Genomic DNA, 14,136 nt, shown 5'->3' with positions numbered 1-14,136 from the left:
GAAAAATGAAACGGTTCAAGGCTCAACAGGCCTCTGGGGGTTGTAGTTCTTTAGAACAACCAAAACCTTTATTATTATTTTTTTCTTTAGTAGTCACTCCCCATTTCTACTCGCTAGAAAGCAGTACAACCAACCTTGTTAACAAAAAAAAGGTTCTCTGTCTACGTGACGGTAGTGGGAGTGTTCACATGACAACCTCATCCCAGACGCAATAATCAACGACAGCGCTGTTAAGGAATGGATTTTTAAAAAGACTTTTAAATATTTAGTCTGCAAGGTAAAGTAACATTTGCATTGTACAGAAATGGAAAAGCAGCGTCGATACAGTGGAGTGGAGGAGTTGGTTATGGAACTAAAGTGATAGTATAATATGCATGAAGTGATAATGTTGGTAAAACAAATCACTACAAAAGCGCTTGCTGCAATCAATGCGCATTTAACTTCGATTACATGCATCAGGGGGTTTTGCATATTTCAACGTGGTTTCCTAAGCGGGAATGTGTCATGTGTTAAATACAGATCAGGCTTTTTTTTCAGGTAACCGCGGTATCAGTGAAGTGACTGGCATCTTGGAGTTAAACACAATATATTTCACTTCTCAGATTTCCGTGGAGGATGCCACCAAAAAGAAAGAGAGTAGAGAGATCAGCGAAATTAAATACCGGTAAGTTATCAAAATAAATATCGCTCATCATTCAGGTATTTAAAAAGAATAAAGAACACACAAAGCAACGTTGTTTTTTTTTTTTTCATAAAGTTATATGGACCTATAGCTACAGAATACTGAATTTATAATTTGTATTTCCCCATGTTTTAGTTATATAAGTGTAACCTTTCAACTATTTTAACTGACTCCTCCTATACAGTATTTCAAGAAGCCGTTTCCAAAATGAACAGTAGTGCTTTTGTTTAGTGCAGTCCTTCACCATGGCAGTGAATTACTTCACAGAATAACAACTGTACTTTGTATCTGCAACAAGCCACCATTTTAAAGGTAAACTAAAGGAAAGGCCCCTGGTCCATGCTGAAAGGCTTCTGTATTGAAGCAACTAAAGGGAGGAGGTGATCTAACTGCTCCTGAAGTCCCAGGTTTTCTACACTAACAGAACAGGAAGAGCCAGCTGCCAAACCAGCCACGAAGGAGCCGCTACCAGATGACTCCCCTGAAGATGCTGCTAAGGAGACTTCCTTGAGAAGCAGGAAGAAGCCAGCAGCAAAGAGTTCTGGGAAGGAGACGGACAAGAGTAAAGCAGCCCCGGGTGATAAAGTGCTCCACAGCTACTGGCTGATGAAGTCAGAACCTGAAAGCCGCATTGAAAACGGCGTCGATGTCAAGGTATAGCAAAACACCATGTTCTGCACAGGAGCAAGTACCAGAGCTAGGGACTTGTTAACCTTGCCTCACTGGACTCATAAGGCAGCAGTGTGGAGTAGTGGTTAGGGCTCTGGACTCTTGACCGGTGGGTCGTGGGTTCAGTCCCAAGTGGGGGACACTGCTGCTGTACCCTTGAGCAAGGTACTTTACCTAGATTGCTCCAGTAAAAACCCAACTGTATAAATGGGTAACTGTATGTAAAAATAGTGTGATATCTTGTAATAATTGTAAGTCGCCCTGGATAAGGGCGTCTGCTAAGAAATACATAATAATAATAATAATAATAATAAGAGCCAGACCACATTGCACCATTATTTTGTAAGAGTAAAATGAACGTCTAAATTATCCTTCATTTTAATACTTTGGGATCTTACAGTTTTATTAAACTGTTTAATATCACAGATACTTAGTAGCTATCTAAAATGTGATTGGAAAGTAACATCATAGACAATGCCAGTAGCACTGTGAATTGAAGAACATCCACTAGGTGGCGGCGTCATTCAGGTATATGCTGAGTATTGATTCTCTGGATTTTGAATGTGTGCAGTTTGGAATCGAGGATCTGAAGGCTCAGCCCGAGCAGACTGGGTGCTGGGATGGAGTTCGGAACTACCAGGTAAGATGATGCACCAGTGAAGAATGCACTGGCAAGAACTGTGTCAGAGGGACTGGGCTGAACTGGGAGGTGCTGTCGCCCCCAGAGTAACAGGAGAAGGGAGTCCAGGGGAACGCTCACTGTGGTTACACTGCTTGATATTCACAGGGATGGCAGAAAGACTCACAACGCTTAGCAATTTCACCCATAATACGAGCTTGATTAGCCGCAGTGCAGAGGTAGCAAGCAGTGTTGTTAATCTCTAAGTAAAACTAAGAATGGGTCAAACTTATGATGTACACTAAGCCCTATGGATTCAGGACGGGCGATCTCTGAATAAATGATCCCTCTGCGTTCCCATTTCTTTGGTGAACATGCCATTATTCACGTATTTTCAATTTGAGTTTTCAGCATGTTTTACAGTATTTTAATATAATAGAATTTTACCTGTTTTACAGCACTTTTTTGTCGAAGTTAAGTTAATGTTACTCACAGTATCAAAAATAGTTAAAACCTACAGCCACCCCCATGTTCCTGATGTGCTGTAAAAGTGCTTGTGGAAACAAGCCTGGCTCTTCGGTGCAGTGGTTAAGAGACTTAGCAGTGTGCTTGGCCGGTGTTACGCTATGGAGAAAACATCTTTGTTTATGTGAGTCCCTGTTTATCTCGCAGGCTCGCAACTTCATGAGGGATATGAAGGTGGGGCAGCTGGCTTTCTTCTACCACAGCAACTGCAAAGAGCCCGGGATAGCTGGACTCATGAAGGTGAGCCGCAGGCAGACCGTTCGTCTCTGTGTGTTTCCGGCTGTGCCTGCTGTTTCTTTATCCGTTATGCATTTTTCTCGTAGATTGTCAGGGATGCCTATGTGGACCACACTCAGTTCGACAAGAATGACGTTCACTACGATCGGTCCAGCAAGGAAGACAACCCCAAGTGGTCCATGGTGAGTAGAACAATCAAATGGAGCTCCATCGCACTCTAATGTCCTGTCAGACCAGGGTGCAGATTCAAAACAGTAGTTATTAGGAAGCATCCTTATCACGCAGAAAACAAACACAGAAAACAGCTTCCGTTCTGGCTTGTTTAGGAAGGTGTTTCTCTGGTGAAAGTGTCAGGAGTTTATAGGTGACCGTTGTGAAATGATCCAGGTGGAAGATCAATTCAGTTCTGGGTGGCCATCAGGCATTCAAAAGATGCAGATGTTTTTCAGCTAAGAAGTTGTTTTGGTGTTGCTGCTGCAGGTGGACGTGCAGTTCGTCAGGATGATGGAACGTTTCATCCCTCTGGCTGAGCTGAAGAAATACCACCATGAACACAAGAGCAAAGGGGGACCCCTGAAACACATGGCTCTGTTCACCCGGGCTCGGCTCTCCGTGCAGCCGCTCACCAAAGGTTTGTGTGGGTGGGATTGCAGGTTAAACCCCTGGGAGTCCTCTGCATCGCTCATGGGTTTAAAACAAGCTTTTTACATTCATTTTGGACGTGTAGGTATTACATCAGAAACACTGTCTGAAAAAAATATGCATTCCTTTATTTATGTTTAGCTTCTAGATGTATAGCTGACTGAGTGACATAGTTGCTAGAAGGGGGAAGTTGCAGAAAATATTCTTCATAATTATTTATTTGGCTCATTGTGAAGTAGGATTTAATTTGGCATCTCCAAACACATCTGGCTTTATAAAGAACGAAACTGCATTTAGCAAGGTGAGCTAACTGAATAGTAAGCGCTATCATTTTTTTTTCAAAGTAGAGGTGCAATGTAATTCTTTGTATAATGCATTTTGGAAAAAAGAAGAAAAAAACAGTTGTCCTGTATGTTGAAGGTGGGAAAATGAAACTTGTCACGCTCATGTTTTCACACGGTTTTCTTGTGTGCTGAAATGGTTTTAAATCTATTTTATTTTTCAGATGAGTTTGATTTTGTCCTGAGTCTGGAAGATAAAAAGCCAGTTTAAACCCTGTGTTGAATGCCATTCTCGTAACCGCAGGAGCCCGAGCTGAAGATGAAGACAGCATTGTTTTTAATGGAGTTAATGTGATCCCAGTCCAGTAGATTCTTGTTAATCTGAGCCATGCCAGAATGCAACATGTGCAAAAACTGCTGTAGAAACTGAATCACCACACAGGTACATTTAAATATTACTGCAAAAGTGTGACCTGCAGGTGCACAGTGCAGCCCAGGTAACCATTTGAATTTAATAGAAATCACTGATCTGAATAAGGACCAGTCCCACATTTCAGTCTAGTGTGTGACAGATCTGTAATGTATGTGAAGTATAGAGGTTCAGCTCCCAAGACTGCTGTAGCACATGCACTGTAAACTTGTCTCAAATGCGACAGTAAAGGCTATGTTAAGCTATCCAGTCCAAATTTTCAGATACCTTTTTTTCTTGCCTGTTTCTGTTTTGCGTGTTTGTGTTTCAGGTGTTTTTTTAAACCCATTCATTCAAATATAAAGACGTACTCCAAGGTGCAGTCTCGTTGAGTTTGTACGAGTGCGTGTTTTACTGTTCCGTGTGTGTGTGTGTGCTTTCAACAAAAGAAAAAGTTGTTGAGACTATTAAGACATGACACAGTAAAACAACTTGCAACCACTTTAGACAGCTCTCTTTTAATCAGAGAAATAGGATTAAAAACCATTTTAAAATACAGAATCGCAAAAAAAACCAACTATTTAAGAAACAAGTAAACAACATACTTATATCCTGTATTAACATCTAGATTTGTTTTTTTAATATAATTACCATATACTCTTTATTTTTGTGCTGAAAATGTACAAATTCCCTTTCACTAAGTAAGTGGCTAGTACCTTACAGCTCACTATTAAATGGAATATATTTTCATTGCTGAGAACTAATTTTATTCTATGTATCTGCAGCTCTACAGATATTCCGGTATATAACATGATTATAATCATAAAAAGGAATGTTGTCTAGAATGCCATGTGTTAATGCAGTCTAAAATGTCAGCGCTATGGTACGCAATGCGTCAAGAGAGCATTTGCTCAATAAAGAAAAATACCAAGAGTAAACAAACATATATAAATGTACACACAGGGGTTGGACCTAAAAAATAAATAAATAGAAACACCTGCCATAGCATTGTCAATAGGGTATAACAGCCAGGATGGCACACAAGTCTGCATGGTCTTTAAATGGTTCTGGAGGGCTGTGATGTGTGGCTATTCTTCAATGCTTACCAGGTCAGGATTACTTCCATAATCATCTGGAATCTGTGCAGTCTGGGATACAGAAGCATCTACCAACTGGCTGCCCTGGGTAACACTTTACATGAAGCGTCTCTAATTACTGTGTATTAACGTAGCAGTTACTTAGTAAATACACATGTACTTACACATAGTTACAATGTACCTTTTTCTGATACAACTTGCATATCCTGTAAAAGGAATTGCACATCAAGTACATTGTAACTATGCATAACAAAATTGGAATTGGTTAAGTACACATGGATTTGCTCAGTAACTACTATGTAAATACACAGTAATTGGAGACACAATGTAAAGTGTTACCCAGCCCTGTCCCACTCAGACTGATCTTCCCCTCCTGACTGATGTCGTTTTTATGCATTACAGAATCGGACGGCAATTTGCATCCCAAAAGAATCTCTGTCTGCTTATTTACACCAAAGTATCTGTTACATATCCCAGGTGTTTCTCGTTTTTCTTTTTCCATCCCCTGTATAGACACAAACACACGTGCGCACTGGGTCTTAAAACGTGTTTAAATTCTTGTCAGAGCACACTATATACTTACCTGCTTTACACAGACAATCACACAACTGGACTGTATTCATGAAGCATGAATGCACTGTAATGACAAGGTAGTCCATTAACCAGCCTGCTAGTGCTCCGAGATGCATGTGTTTGTCTTTGTTTTCATGAACTCTAACTGAATATAAGAATGCACAGAGCCTGTCAAGAGTGGGGATTGAGCAGGGCTGATAGAAAGTACAGGCTCTGGATCTGGAGTCAGGAGATGGGCTGGTATTACTATCCGGGCAACCACTATAACCGGGAGGTGTAGGACAATCCGCTCTTAAATATATGCTTGTGCTTGCGCTCTCTGGAACCGAGCTGAAAACTATTGCAACTTATGGGTGTCCCGCATAAATAGACTAGGCAGAATATCTGAAACAGCACAGGCTGGCAACATGGGTTTTACAAGAAACATATTGGTTGTAATATAAACCTAATTTAGGCGTAAACTCAAAATGTTTTTTTTTTGGCAGATTCATACACTAATAGGCACAAGTATATATAAAACAATAAATACACTGTCCACTTAAAGGAATGATGGAGCCTTAGATTGCTGAGGTTTACAAGTAAAGATAGAAACGTATGGAAGCTTAATGTCGGGTCTAGTAAAGAGCCAACTAGCCTGCTTCTCTTAAATCTGAGGTCCCTAATCCCCGTGCTGGAGGGCCATTCCACTCTAGGTTTAATACGTAAAATAGGTAAATACTTGAAATGGGGGTTTAACTGGTTTAATAAACACTTTGGAAAATGGTTGGAGTGAAGAACTGGAAAGGAAGGGCCAACTTCGCCCACTCTGTCCTAAATCGATATCAGAACAATAGAATGTTATCTTAACACAATACAGTACCAGTAAACGGACTGCAGAGGGCAGTAATGGCAAGTTATGCTGTGAGTATTACAGAGGAACACTGTTCTGCAATGCTTTACGGTTGCTTTAAAACATGTTAGAATTATTTATTTGTTTAATACTATGTTGTAATCTTTTGGTCATGAAATGGAATTATACGGGTGTTTTGCGTGTATGTGTTTCCACCTATGATTCTTATTTTTATTAATCGGTATTGTGGGAGCAGTTTGGTTATTAATAAAGGGATCGCTCCGGTCCTAAAACACAGTAAGGTAACGTCCCGTCAGCTGCTTTGTAGACAACTTTAAAATGTAAAAAATGGTTTTGTATTTATTTGTGTTGCTTGTAAAGTAAATTGTGAACATCAAACCTAGAAGCTGATGGGATGTACTTTGGATTCCCAAGTGCGATCATAAGCCCTTAAACTGCTTTCTAAAATGCATTCCTCTATACAGTGCTGCTTTTATGCATTTGGACACCGTGCATTTAGGGCTGGAAGAGCAATGAAGTCATTATTTTAGTCTTGAAAATACAGGTAGTAGTTTTTCAACGCTGGGTGTATAATTTGAGACCAATCCGAAAGTGGCATAAATTGAAAAAAATCGTACTTCTAGGATTCACAAAATGACATACTGTACTGGACAACCCACCCACAAGTAGTGTGCTGTTACAGGCAGGTTTCTATTGTGGACACACAGCTAAACTGCATTGCCACTGTTCTATAGAGCATGAAACTGAAATCCAGTATCTGCCTTGAAGTTAAAGGAAAACTGTGCTAGGTGGTGTATGGGTGCCACTGGAAAGAGAGAGAGCACACTGCCACCTCCCACCTCACTCTAAAATCCAGTGTGCCCACTCAGCCTGTATTGAGAAAGCATTATAAACCATTCCCTACACTGAGACCTGAACGAACGCCCTGAGCAGTGAGAGAGCAGACTGGGCAGGGGAAGAACAGCTCCATGTTGGTCTAGTGGGGTTCCAAAGTACATACCATCTCTTTTAAGGCTGACCCTCTCATTCTCAGATCCCTTTTTCTAAGTTCCCTAGCCAGTGGTGATGGTGAGTTTGGGCAGGGGGGCGGGGGGAGGAGGGCTGAAGGGGCGGTACGGTATATATTTTCCCACAGTCTGTTAGGAGAGGTCGGGATGTGGCTGCTGGTTTAGTTCCCATCCTCCTTGGCCTGTGCCTGTGCCTGCGCCTGCATCTTGCTCTCGATGCTTGAGGAGCCCTCGAATCGCTGGGACGCGATGGCTGCCTGGTGGGACATGCTCTTCCTCACGATGTCACCTTTGCGCCACAGCGTGATTTCCTGGGGGAAACAAGAGCCGGTGAGAATTGCTTCCTAAAGCAATGCCATTTATTCATCTGTTTTTAGTTAATTGTTTACCCATTAAAGTATGGCTGTTATTTGATGAAACAGTGGGACGTGGGTAGAATTATGTTTTGAAATCAAATAAAGCATCTCTATTTGGGTTTAAGTTGTTTGTGAAAGGTGATGAACAACATTGGAAACCGGAAACCTCAAATCATCCACAAAATCATTCTGATTTTCAAAAAAGGTCAAACCCCTACAGAAAACAATGCAACACCTTAATCACCTAACCCTATGTCAAAGAGCACACATGTTGTATAATTCTTCTATAGCATTGCTCCCTCTAGTGGATCGTTTGTAAACCTCTTATCTCTTCAAATCAGAGTTTTCTGGGAATGTGCTGGACCTTGGGGTGCTTACCTTTAAGCAGGGACATTCATACATTAACAACACTGTGTGGGAGAAATTGAGCACTCTGACTGACTGACTGAGAAGGCAGAGCAGTGGAATGCAAGACGGGAAGAGTTCTCAACTTGCAGTTGTATTCAGTTAACAGTTTTAGCAAACTTGTTTTTTAACGTTGCATTGTTGAACTCGAAATAGCAATAAAGCACACTGGGATTTGAGGAGAGCTCGACCAGTGGCTACCTGCTGTTTGAAGTAGCGTCTCTCCTCCTCGTCTATCAGCACCAGGTTGAGGTAGTACCGCACTGAGAACTTCTTATTGATGTCCCGCATGGTGGGCGTCAACTCGTAGCCAGCCAGGAACAGCCTGATGGGAATGGACTCCCCTGAACAGAGCAGAAACAGGGATCACATGCGGTACTGACTCAATGATAAGAAGCCCTTCATTTGACTAGGGTTCTGCTTTGCAATGTTGACTCTGGGGTATTCTCAGGTTATGCATTTCAATCAGTTTGGTGCAAAATCAAGATAGTTGTGTTGATAATGCAGAGTGAGACAGACGTGATCAGTGCATAAGGGTCGCAATTTTATGCAAGAGGACCCCAGTCTGGAAAACAAAAGCTCTACAGCCAGGGTTGAGGGTCAGTTCCTGTTTTTCAATTCCAATTCATTTTTAAAAATCAATTCCAATGACTTCCAAGGAATTGCAATTGATATTTTAGAGCCATAACAATTACTGCTATTGTTCTGAACTGCTTTCATTTGAAGCCAATTTGATGGGCGGACAGTGACTTCAATTTAAGGAATTTGTAGCCGCTGTTGAAAAACTCGCTTCAATTCTGATCAGTGACGTGTTGGAATTGATTGCAAGGGAATGGAAATTTGGAATTGGAAGTGGGAACAGATTCTAAAAAGGAATTCGAATTGGAATTGAAAAACAGGTATTGACCCCAACCCTGTGTACAGTGAATTGATAAGGGGTTCTGCTGGAGTAAACGGGGACAGTCCCTGAAGGACAGCAGTCTCCCTGCAGTACCTCTCACTGGCGCTCCGTCCATGATCTCATACTTGGCTATCGTCTCATTCTCGTGGTACACGTTGGGGCCCGTGCCCGTGGTTTCCCGTTTGATGATGTCGATTTCCATGTGCTTGACCTTGATTCGCACCAGCAGGAAATAAATCTTCCCCACGATCACATCCTTTAGGTGGTACCTAAAATGGCAAATAAATAAATAGATACAGGTCAGTCCAGGGCCAGGGCGAGCTGCTGGGAGTACATGAAAAGCTGTGTTAATTAACACTGCACCCCTGTAGCAGACAGCAATCTACTTCTCTGAGTAAACATCTTGTGTTTACTCAGAGATGGGCAAAAAACTAAACGGAAAACTCAACAGTATTTTATTATGGGCTGTGTGATAAAGTGCATGCACCACTTCCTCTTAACATGTTTTAAACTGACCTATTAATACCAGCCATGCCCTGCTGATACGGCTGGAACAGGTGGCTAGATTTGAGGAAGGAAGACCCAAATACAAATAGATGACAGAAAAAAAAGACAGTGAAACCGAAAGACAGTGAAAGTATCTATGCACTACATCTGAAAGAAGACTCCCATTGCAGAGCAGTTTGATCCAGGCCTGGTTTTACTACCAGTTTAATCAGACACACCTGAGCCTGTTACCTATTCACTGTGATTAATCAAGCTTGTAGTAATGGGTGAAACTGCTATGAATAGGAGCCTTAGTTCCATCCCTGTTAGAAATAATAATTAGTGCTATTTATTTATTGTTTGCTTTTAGAAAAACTGCATTTTTAATGGGAGTACTTAATATCAATGGAATTTTGTTATCTTTTTTTTTTTTGCACCAAAATCTAAAATTCCCATTAGAATCACAAGTACTGTAACCTGTAAACATGGGAAAACCGTGTTTTGTACTGTACGAATGCATGTTGAATATATGCATTTTATTGAGTGTGTTAAATGGGACAGGACCCTTGCGCTCTCCTGTGCAAGGCATCCTACAGTGACTGACATCTGTGGGTGCCCCTGCATAGCAAGGCAGCCATGCATGCAGACAGCTTTCTGCCTTACTTTGACTTGTTGTACTCAAACTCGATGTGCAGGCAGTCCTCAATCCCCACCTCCATCTTGATGGAGGAGTTGAGCTCAGGGTACGTACTGAGCGTGTGCACGACGATGTCCATCTCCTTGACGACGTCGTTCAGCCTCCGGCTGATCGTCGCTCTCAGGAAGTACCTGGAAAACCAGAGGTCTTATAAACTCACATGACAGGACAGCCGGCATGCAACAATCATAGTTACTATCAGTAGCAGTAGTCGTATTGCACCGCCTTCGCTCATCTAAGCCCGAAGGCAAACACCCTCAATGAAACACTGATATACAGAAGCATCTTTGATTTCTAGGTAGTTATCTTCTCACTACCTAAGCAATCATCAGTTGAAAAATCTGGTCTCATGATGCGCTCACCCATGAAGGGAGAGGTAGGAGTTACAAATGAATTTACTCATCCTAACCTGTGCTAAATAGTTATCCGAACAGCACAATAAAGCTGATAGAGTATAGGATTCGTGCAGTACATTGAAAGAGCTAGTCGAGTGATGTGGGGCAGACGTCTATTTTCATATTCTAGATATCTAGAACTCTCAATGCGTTTGCCGTGTTGAGTACAGAACATGACAGCTAATCTGCAGTAAGGCCTTTCACCTCACATTCATAACGCAATACTCAAAGTAATAATTAATCCATGCATGAAACACCAAAGTAAAAGATGAAAGGAAGTGGAATAACTGAATCATTTACTGAAAGCGCCATTAATCTTTAACTGAATGGTTTGTCTCTAGAGTTAAATTAGATCTATGTCAGAGTCCCAGGCCCAGACTTGCTGTGTTTCTCTGAGAGCCCTCGGAGTTTCAGTCTCCTCACCTTAGCTTCACATTCTGGCCCGTGTAGGACTCGTATGGTTTCTCCACGTGTGTGAACTCGAAGTCAAAGGTCTGAGACTGAGTGAGCTCTCCTGGCCGGGCCAGGTCTTTCACCAGGGACACAAACTCATGGTGGTTCCCTCTGTCGTAGTACAGCTCTGGAAACAGGAAGAAGGACAGATTTAAAAAACATGGTGCTCTTCTGCTACAAACACCACGTCCAATGGTACTTGTACTGACCCAGAATTTGATAACAGCTAAGTCACGTGTGTTAAGACAGACATGGATACTTCAGCAGTCAGGTGTGGTACCGGTTCATTAGCAGTAGTTTTTAATATAGAACACAGACAGTGGTATTCATGCTATTTCTACCCATCAACCACATTTTCATTTCTGCGATTCATGGGTTTACGAAGTAGCTTTTATTAAATGGCTGTGATCCGAGAAAGCAAAACTGACACCGTACTACAATAATTACTGGGCTGCTTTTGGCTGCAGAGCTGTCGGCACTACAGTAATTTCAGCTGTGATCCCACATTGAATCTGAAGCTAAGGCTTAACGACCCGGTGCAATATAAGTGAATGGCACCACCAGCTTTTATAGGGGCTATAATGATATACTGTATACATTATGGTACTTGTGTCAGTGTGAAGGTTAAACAGACAGCATTTTAAATATTTACAAATGTGATTTTGTTCACTTTGTGTTTCCTGCCGGATTAACAAATGGGGGAATCACATGATTGAAATGAACTGTTTTTTTAACTGCAGATATATTGACCTATATACAGCATGTGTAATTTATTCAAAACTATGTGCCAAACCACATTTACATTAAATCTCATTAAGAGGCAACTATTCACAATCTGTATTGTGTGAGTATATCAGCAAAACATGTCTAAGTTACAAATAATATCTAGGTGTAGGAAAAATGTCACAGGCAGCCAGAGAACAGTTGCTACCATCTAAAACTTACAGCAAAGATCAATAACTATGCCGATATAGATTTAACTTGTGTTGACAAACATACCACTGCTCCAAATCAGGTGCGAGTCAGTTATTGATGGTATGAAGTAGTAATGGTGTCAGTACTGTAGGACATTAAAGCCTCTTTATGTATTCAGTTTAAACAGCAGGTCTTGGAATTGGTCACACTGTAGACTCTAGCTACCATGCATTCATGTGTCACTGCTGTTCCAGCGGGCGCGTTTACAGTTGTGTTGAAGTGTTTCATTCAGTGCATGAATGCTTTTCAAGGAAACGAGCACCAGACCCCAAAGAGGAAGCAACAGAAATGTTTTCTCATCATCATCTGTGTTTCCAAAGATGTCTGTTTGACGATGTTATCACTCAGCCTTATTAAACCTGCCCCCATATCAGCCTTTTGTGTTTGCACGCAGGATTGAGCGTAAGAGATCTAATCAGATCTAGATCCTGGCAATGTGACCGGGGTGGGAACCACATGCTACAGCACTGCACACGACTTTAAAATCCACCCAGACTGCTTGAGCACCAGCCTACACATCTCAAGCATTCATGACCTACAGTACACGGCTGCTGAAGCAGCAGATTGAGGCAACATTACATGGCTTTGTCAGCAGTGAGATTGCTCAACCTTGACATGAAGAAGAGCGGGTTGGCAGGACTGCTACTGCTCCAGCTCATACACACACAACAGCAAGTTCAGTTTCTGGCGCCAGTGTGCCATCACAGCTGTACTTTGGAATGGCTATGGCACCGCTATGATTTTCATTCAATTAATGCGAGGGTCGCATCATCAATAAAGTGTTAATAAAACACATCCTGCATTAATTACCATGGTAATATACAACATCATTTTTACTACAGGTGGAGCATCTCCCTATAGAAGTATACCATGGTATTTTTTTCAGTTTTATCATGCTTTTCCTATGGCTATACTATGCATTTCCCATAGTTTACCGTGTTTATTAACATGCATTATCACACCTCTATTTTTTACCATGCTTCCACTACAGTTTTCTGTACTGTGGGGAACTTTTAAAAGGTCTGCAACATGCAAGCTCAAGCAAAGGCACAATGACAGTTTTTACGTACAACATCATTTTGCAAGCTAAAATAGACAAAATATTGACTGTAGACGTGATGCTAACAAAAACTTAAATAATAATACATTACATTAGGAAATTCGGTTTACGTTTACAGTATCTGTAAAATGGTACTGTGTTTGGTTTTTTGCAATGCAGTACCGTGTATAATTTGCCATGCTAAAACCACCCGATAGTACTGTGCTATTTCAAAGTCTCGGGGGCACTGTGTTTAAATGAGTGCAGATCAGTACACAGAAGCAGGCCTTGCAATGACAACCACTTACCGATCTGCCCAATAAATTCTATTTTGATGCCTTGGTGCTCGAGCCTCTTTCCTGCGTTCTTGAGGGTAACGTTGACTTTTCCGGAGACGGTCTCCCCGTCGTAGAAGAGAAAATACTTGTCCTTCTTCCCGTCCTCTGCTTTGTGTTCAACTTTTTTCCTCGTCTCTGCATCATTCAGCACTAAATCGATTTCTGCACTTTGTCCAAAACTGAAAAAGCTCATTGCTGCACAGCCGTATCCAGTAGTACTAGTAGACTTCTTTCGGGTTTTTTTTGTTTTTTTGATCAATCACGCATTCAGATCGCTCGCTCGCTCTTGTTCTAAAACGTCCACCTGATCAGGGCTGTGATATGCTCTGGCCAGGTGTTTATTTTCTGTACTTGCTTATTTTTTGTACGATAATGACACACTATGCTGGCTGATATGTTCAATGTTGCAGTACGGTACGTACTGTATAGTTCTTACAATGTAGCAATGTCTAAGGTCCGTACAGCTTCCCCTCTCAGTGCGCAGGCGCAACACGGGAGGC

At 41.6% G+C, this 14,136-nt stretch overlaps 2 protein-coding genes across 2 annotated transcripts; one reads left to right on the top strand and one right to left on the bottom strand.

The window, feature by feature from the left end:
* The first annotated feature begins 55 nt into the window (after window positions 1–55).
* On the top strand, window positions 56–4,440 carry LOC117397095 (thymocyte nuclear protein 1-like). Its single transcript, XM_033995637.3, has 8 exons — window positions 56–277; window positions 603–664; window positions 1,107–1,336; window positions 1,923–1,991; window positions 2,643–2,735; window positions 2,819–2,914; window positions 3,213–3,363; window positions 3,880–4,440. Exons 2-8 carry the CDS (start codon window positions 616–618, stop codon window positions 3,924–3,926), a joined length of 735 nt encoding a protein of 244 aa, XP_033851528.3. The 5' UTR covers window positions 56–277; window positions 603–615; the 3' UTR covers window positions 3,927–4,440.
* Window positions 4,441–4,560: 120 nt separating this feature from the next.
* Window positions 4,561–14,127, bottom strand: LOC117397247 (vacuolar protein sorting-associated protein 26B-like). Its single transcript, XM_033995968.3, has 6 exons — window positions 13,607–14,127; window positions 11,255–11,411; window positions 10,403–10,567; window positions 9,347–9,522; window positions 8,554–8,696; window positions 4,561–7,902 (listed from the first exon to the last, which is right to left on the bottom strand). Exons 1-6 carry the CDS (start codon window positions 13,827–13,829, stop codon window positions 7,753–7,755), a joined length of 1,014 nt encoding a protein of 337 aa, XP_033851859.2. The 5' UTR covers window positions 13,830–14,127; the 3' UTR covers window positions 4,561–7,752.
* Between the last annotated feature and the right edge of the window lie 9 nt (window positions 14,128–14,136).

Source organism: Acipenser ruthenus, chromosome 39 (genome assembly GCF_902713425.1).
Source record: "Acipenser ruthenus chromosome 39, fAciRut3.2 maternal haplotype, whole genome shotgun sequence".
NCBI lineage: Eukaryota > Metazoa > Chordata > Actinopteri > Acipenseriformes > Acipenseridae > Acipenser > Acipenser ruthenus.
This window is presented reverse-complemented; position numbering and strand designations above follow the sequence as displayed.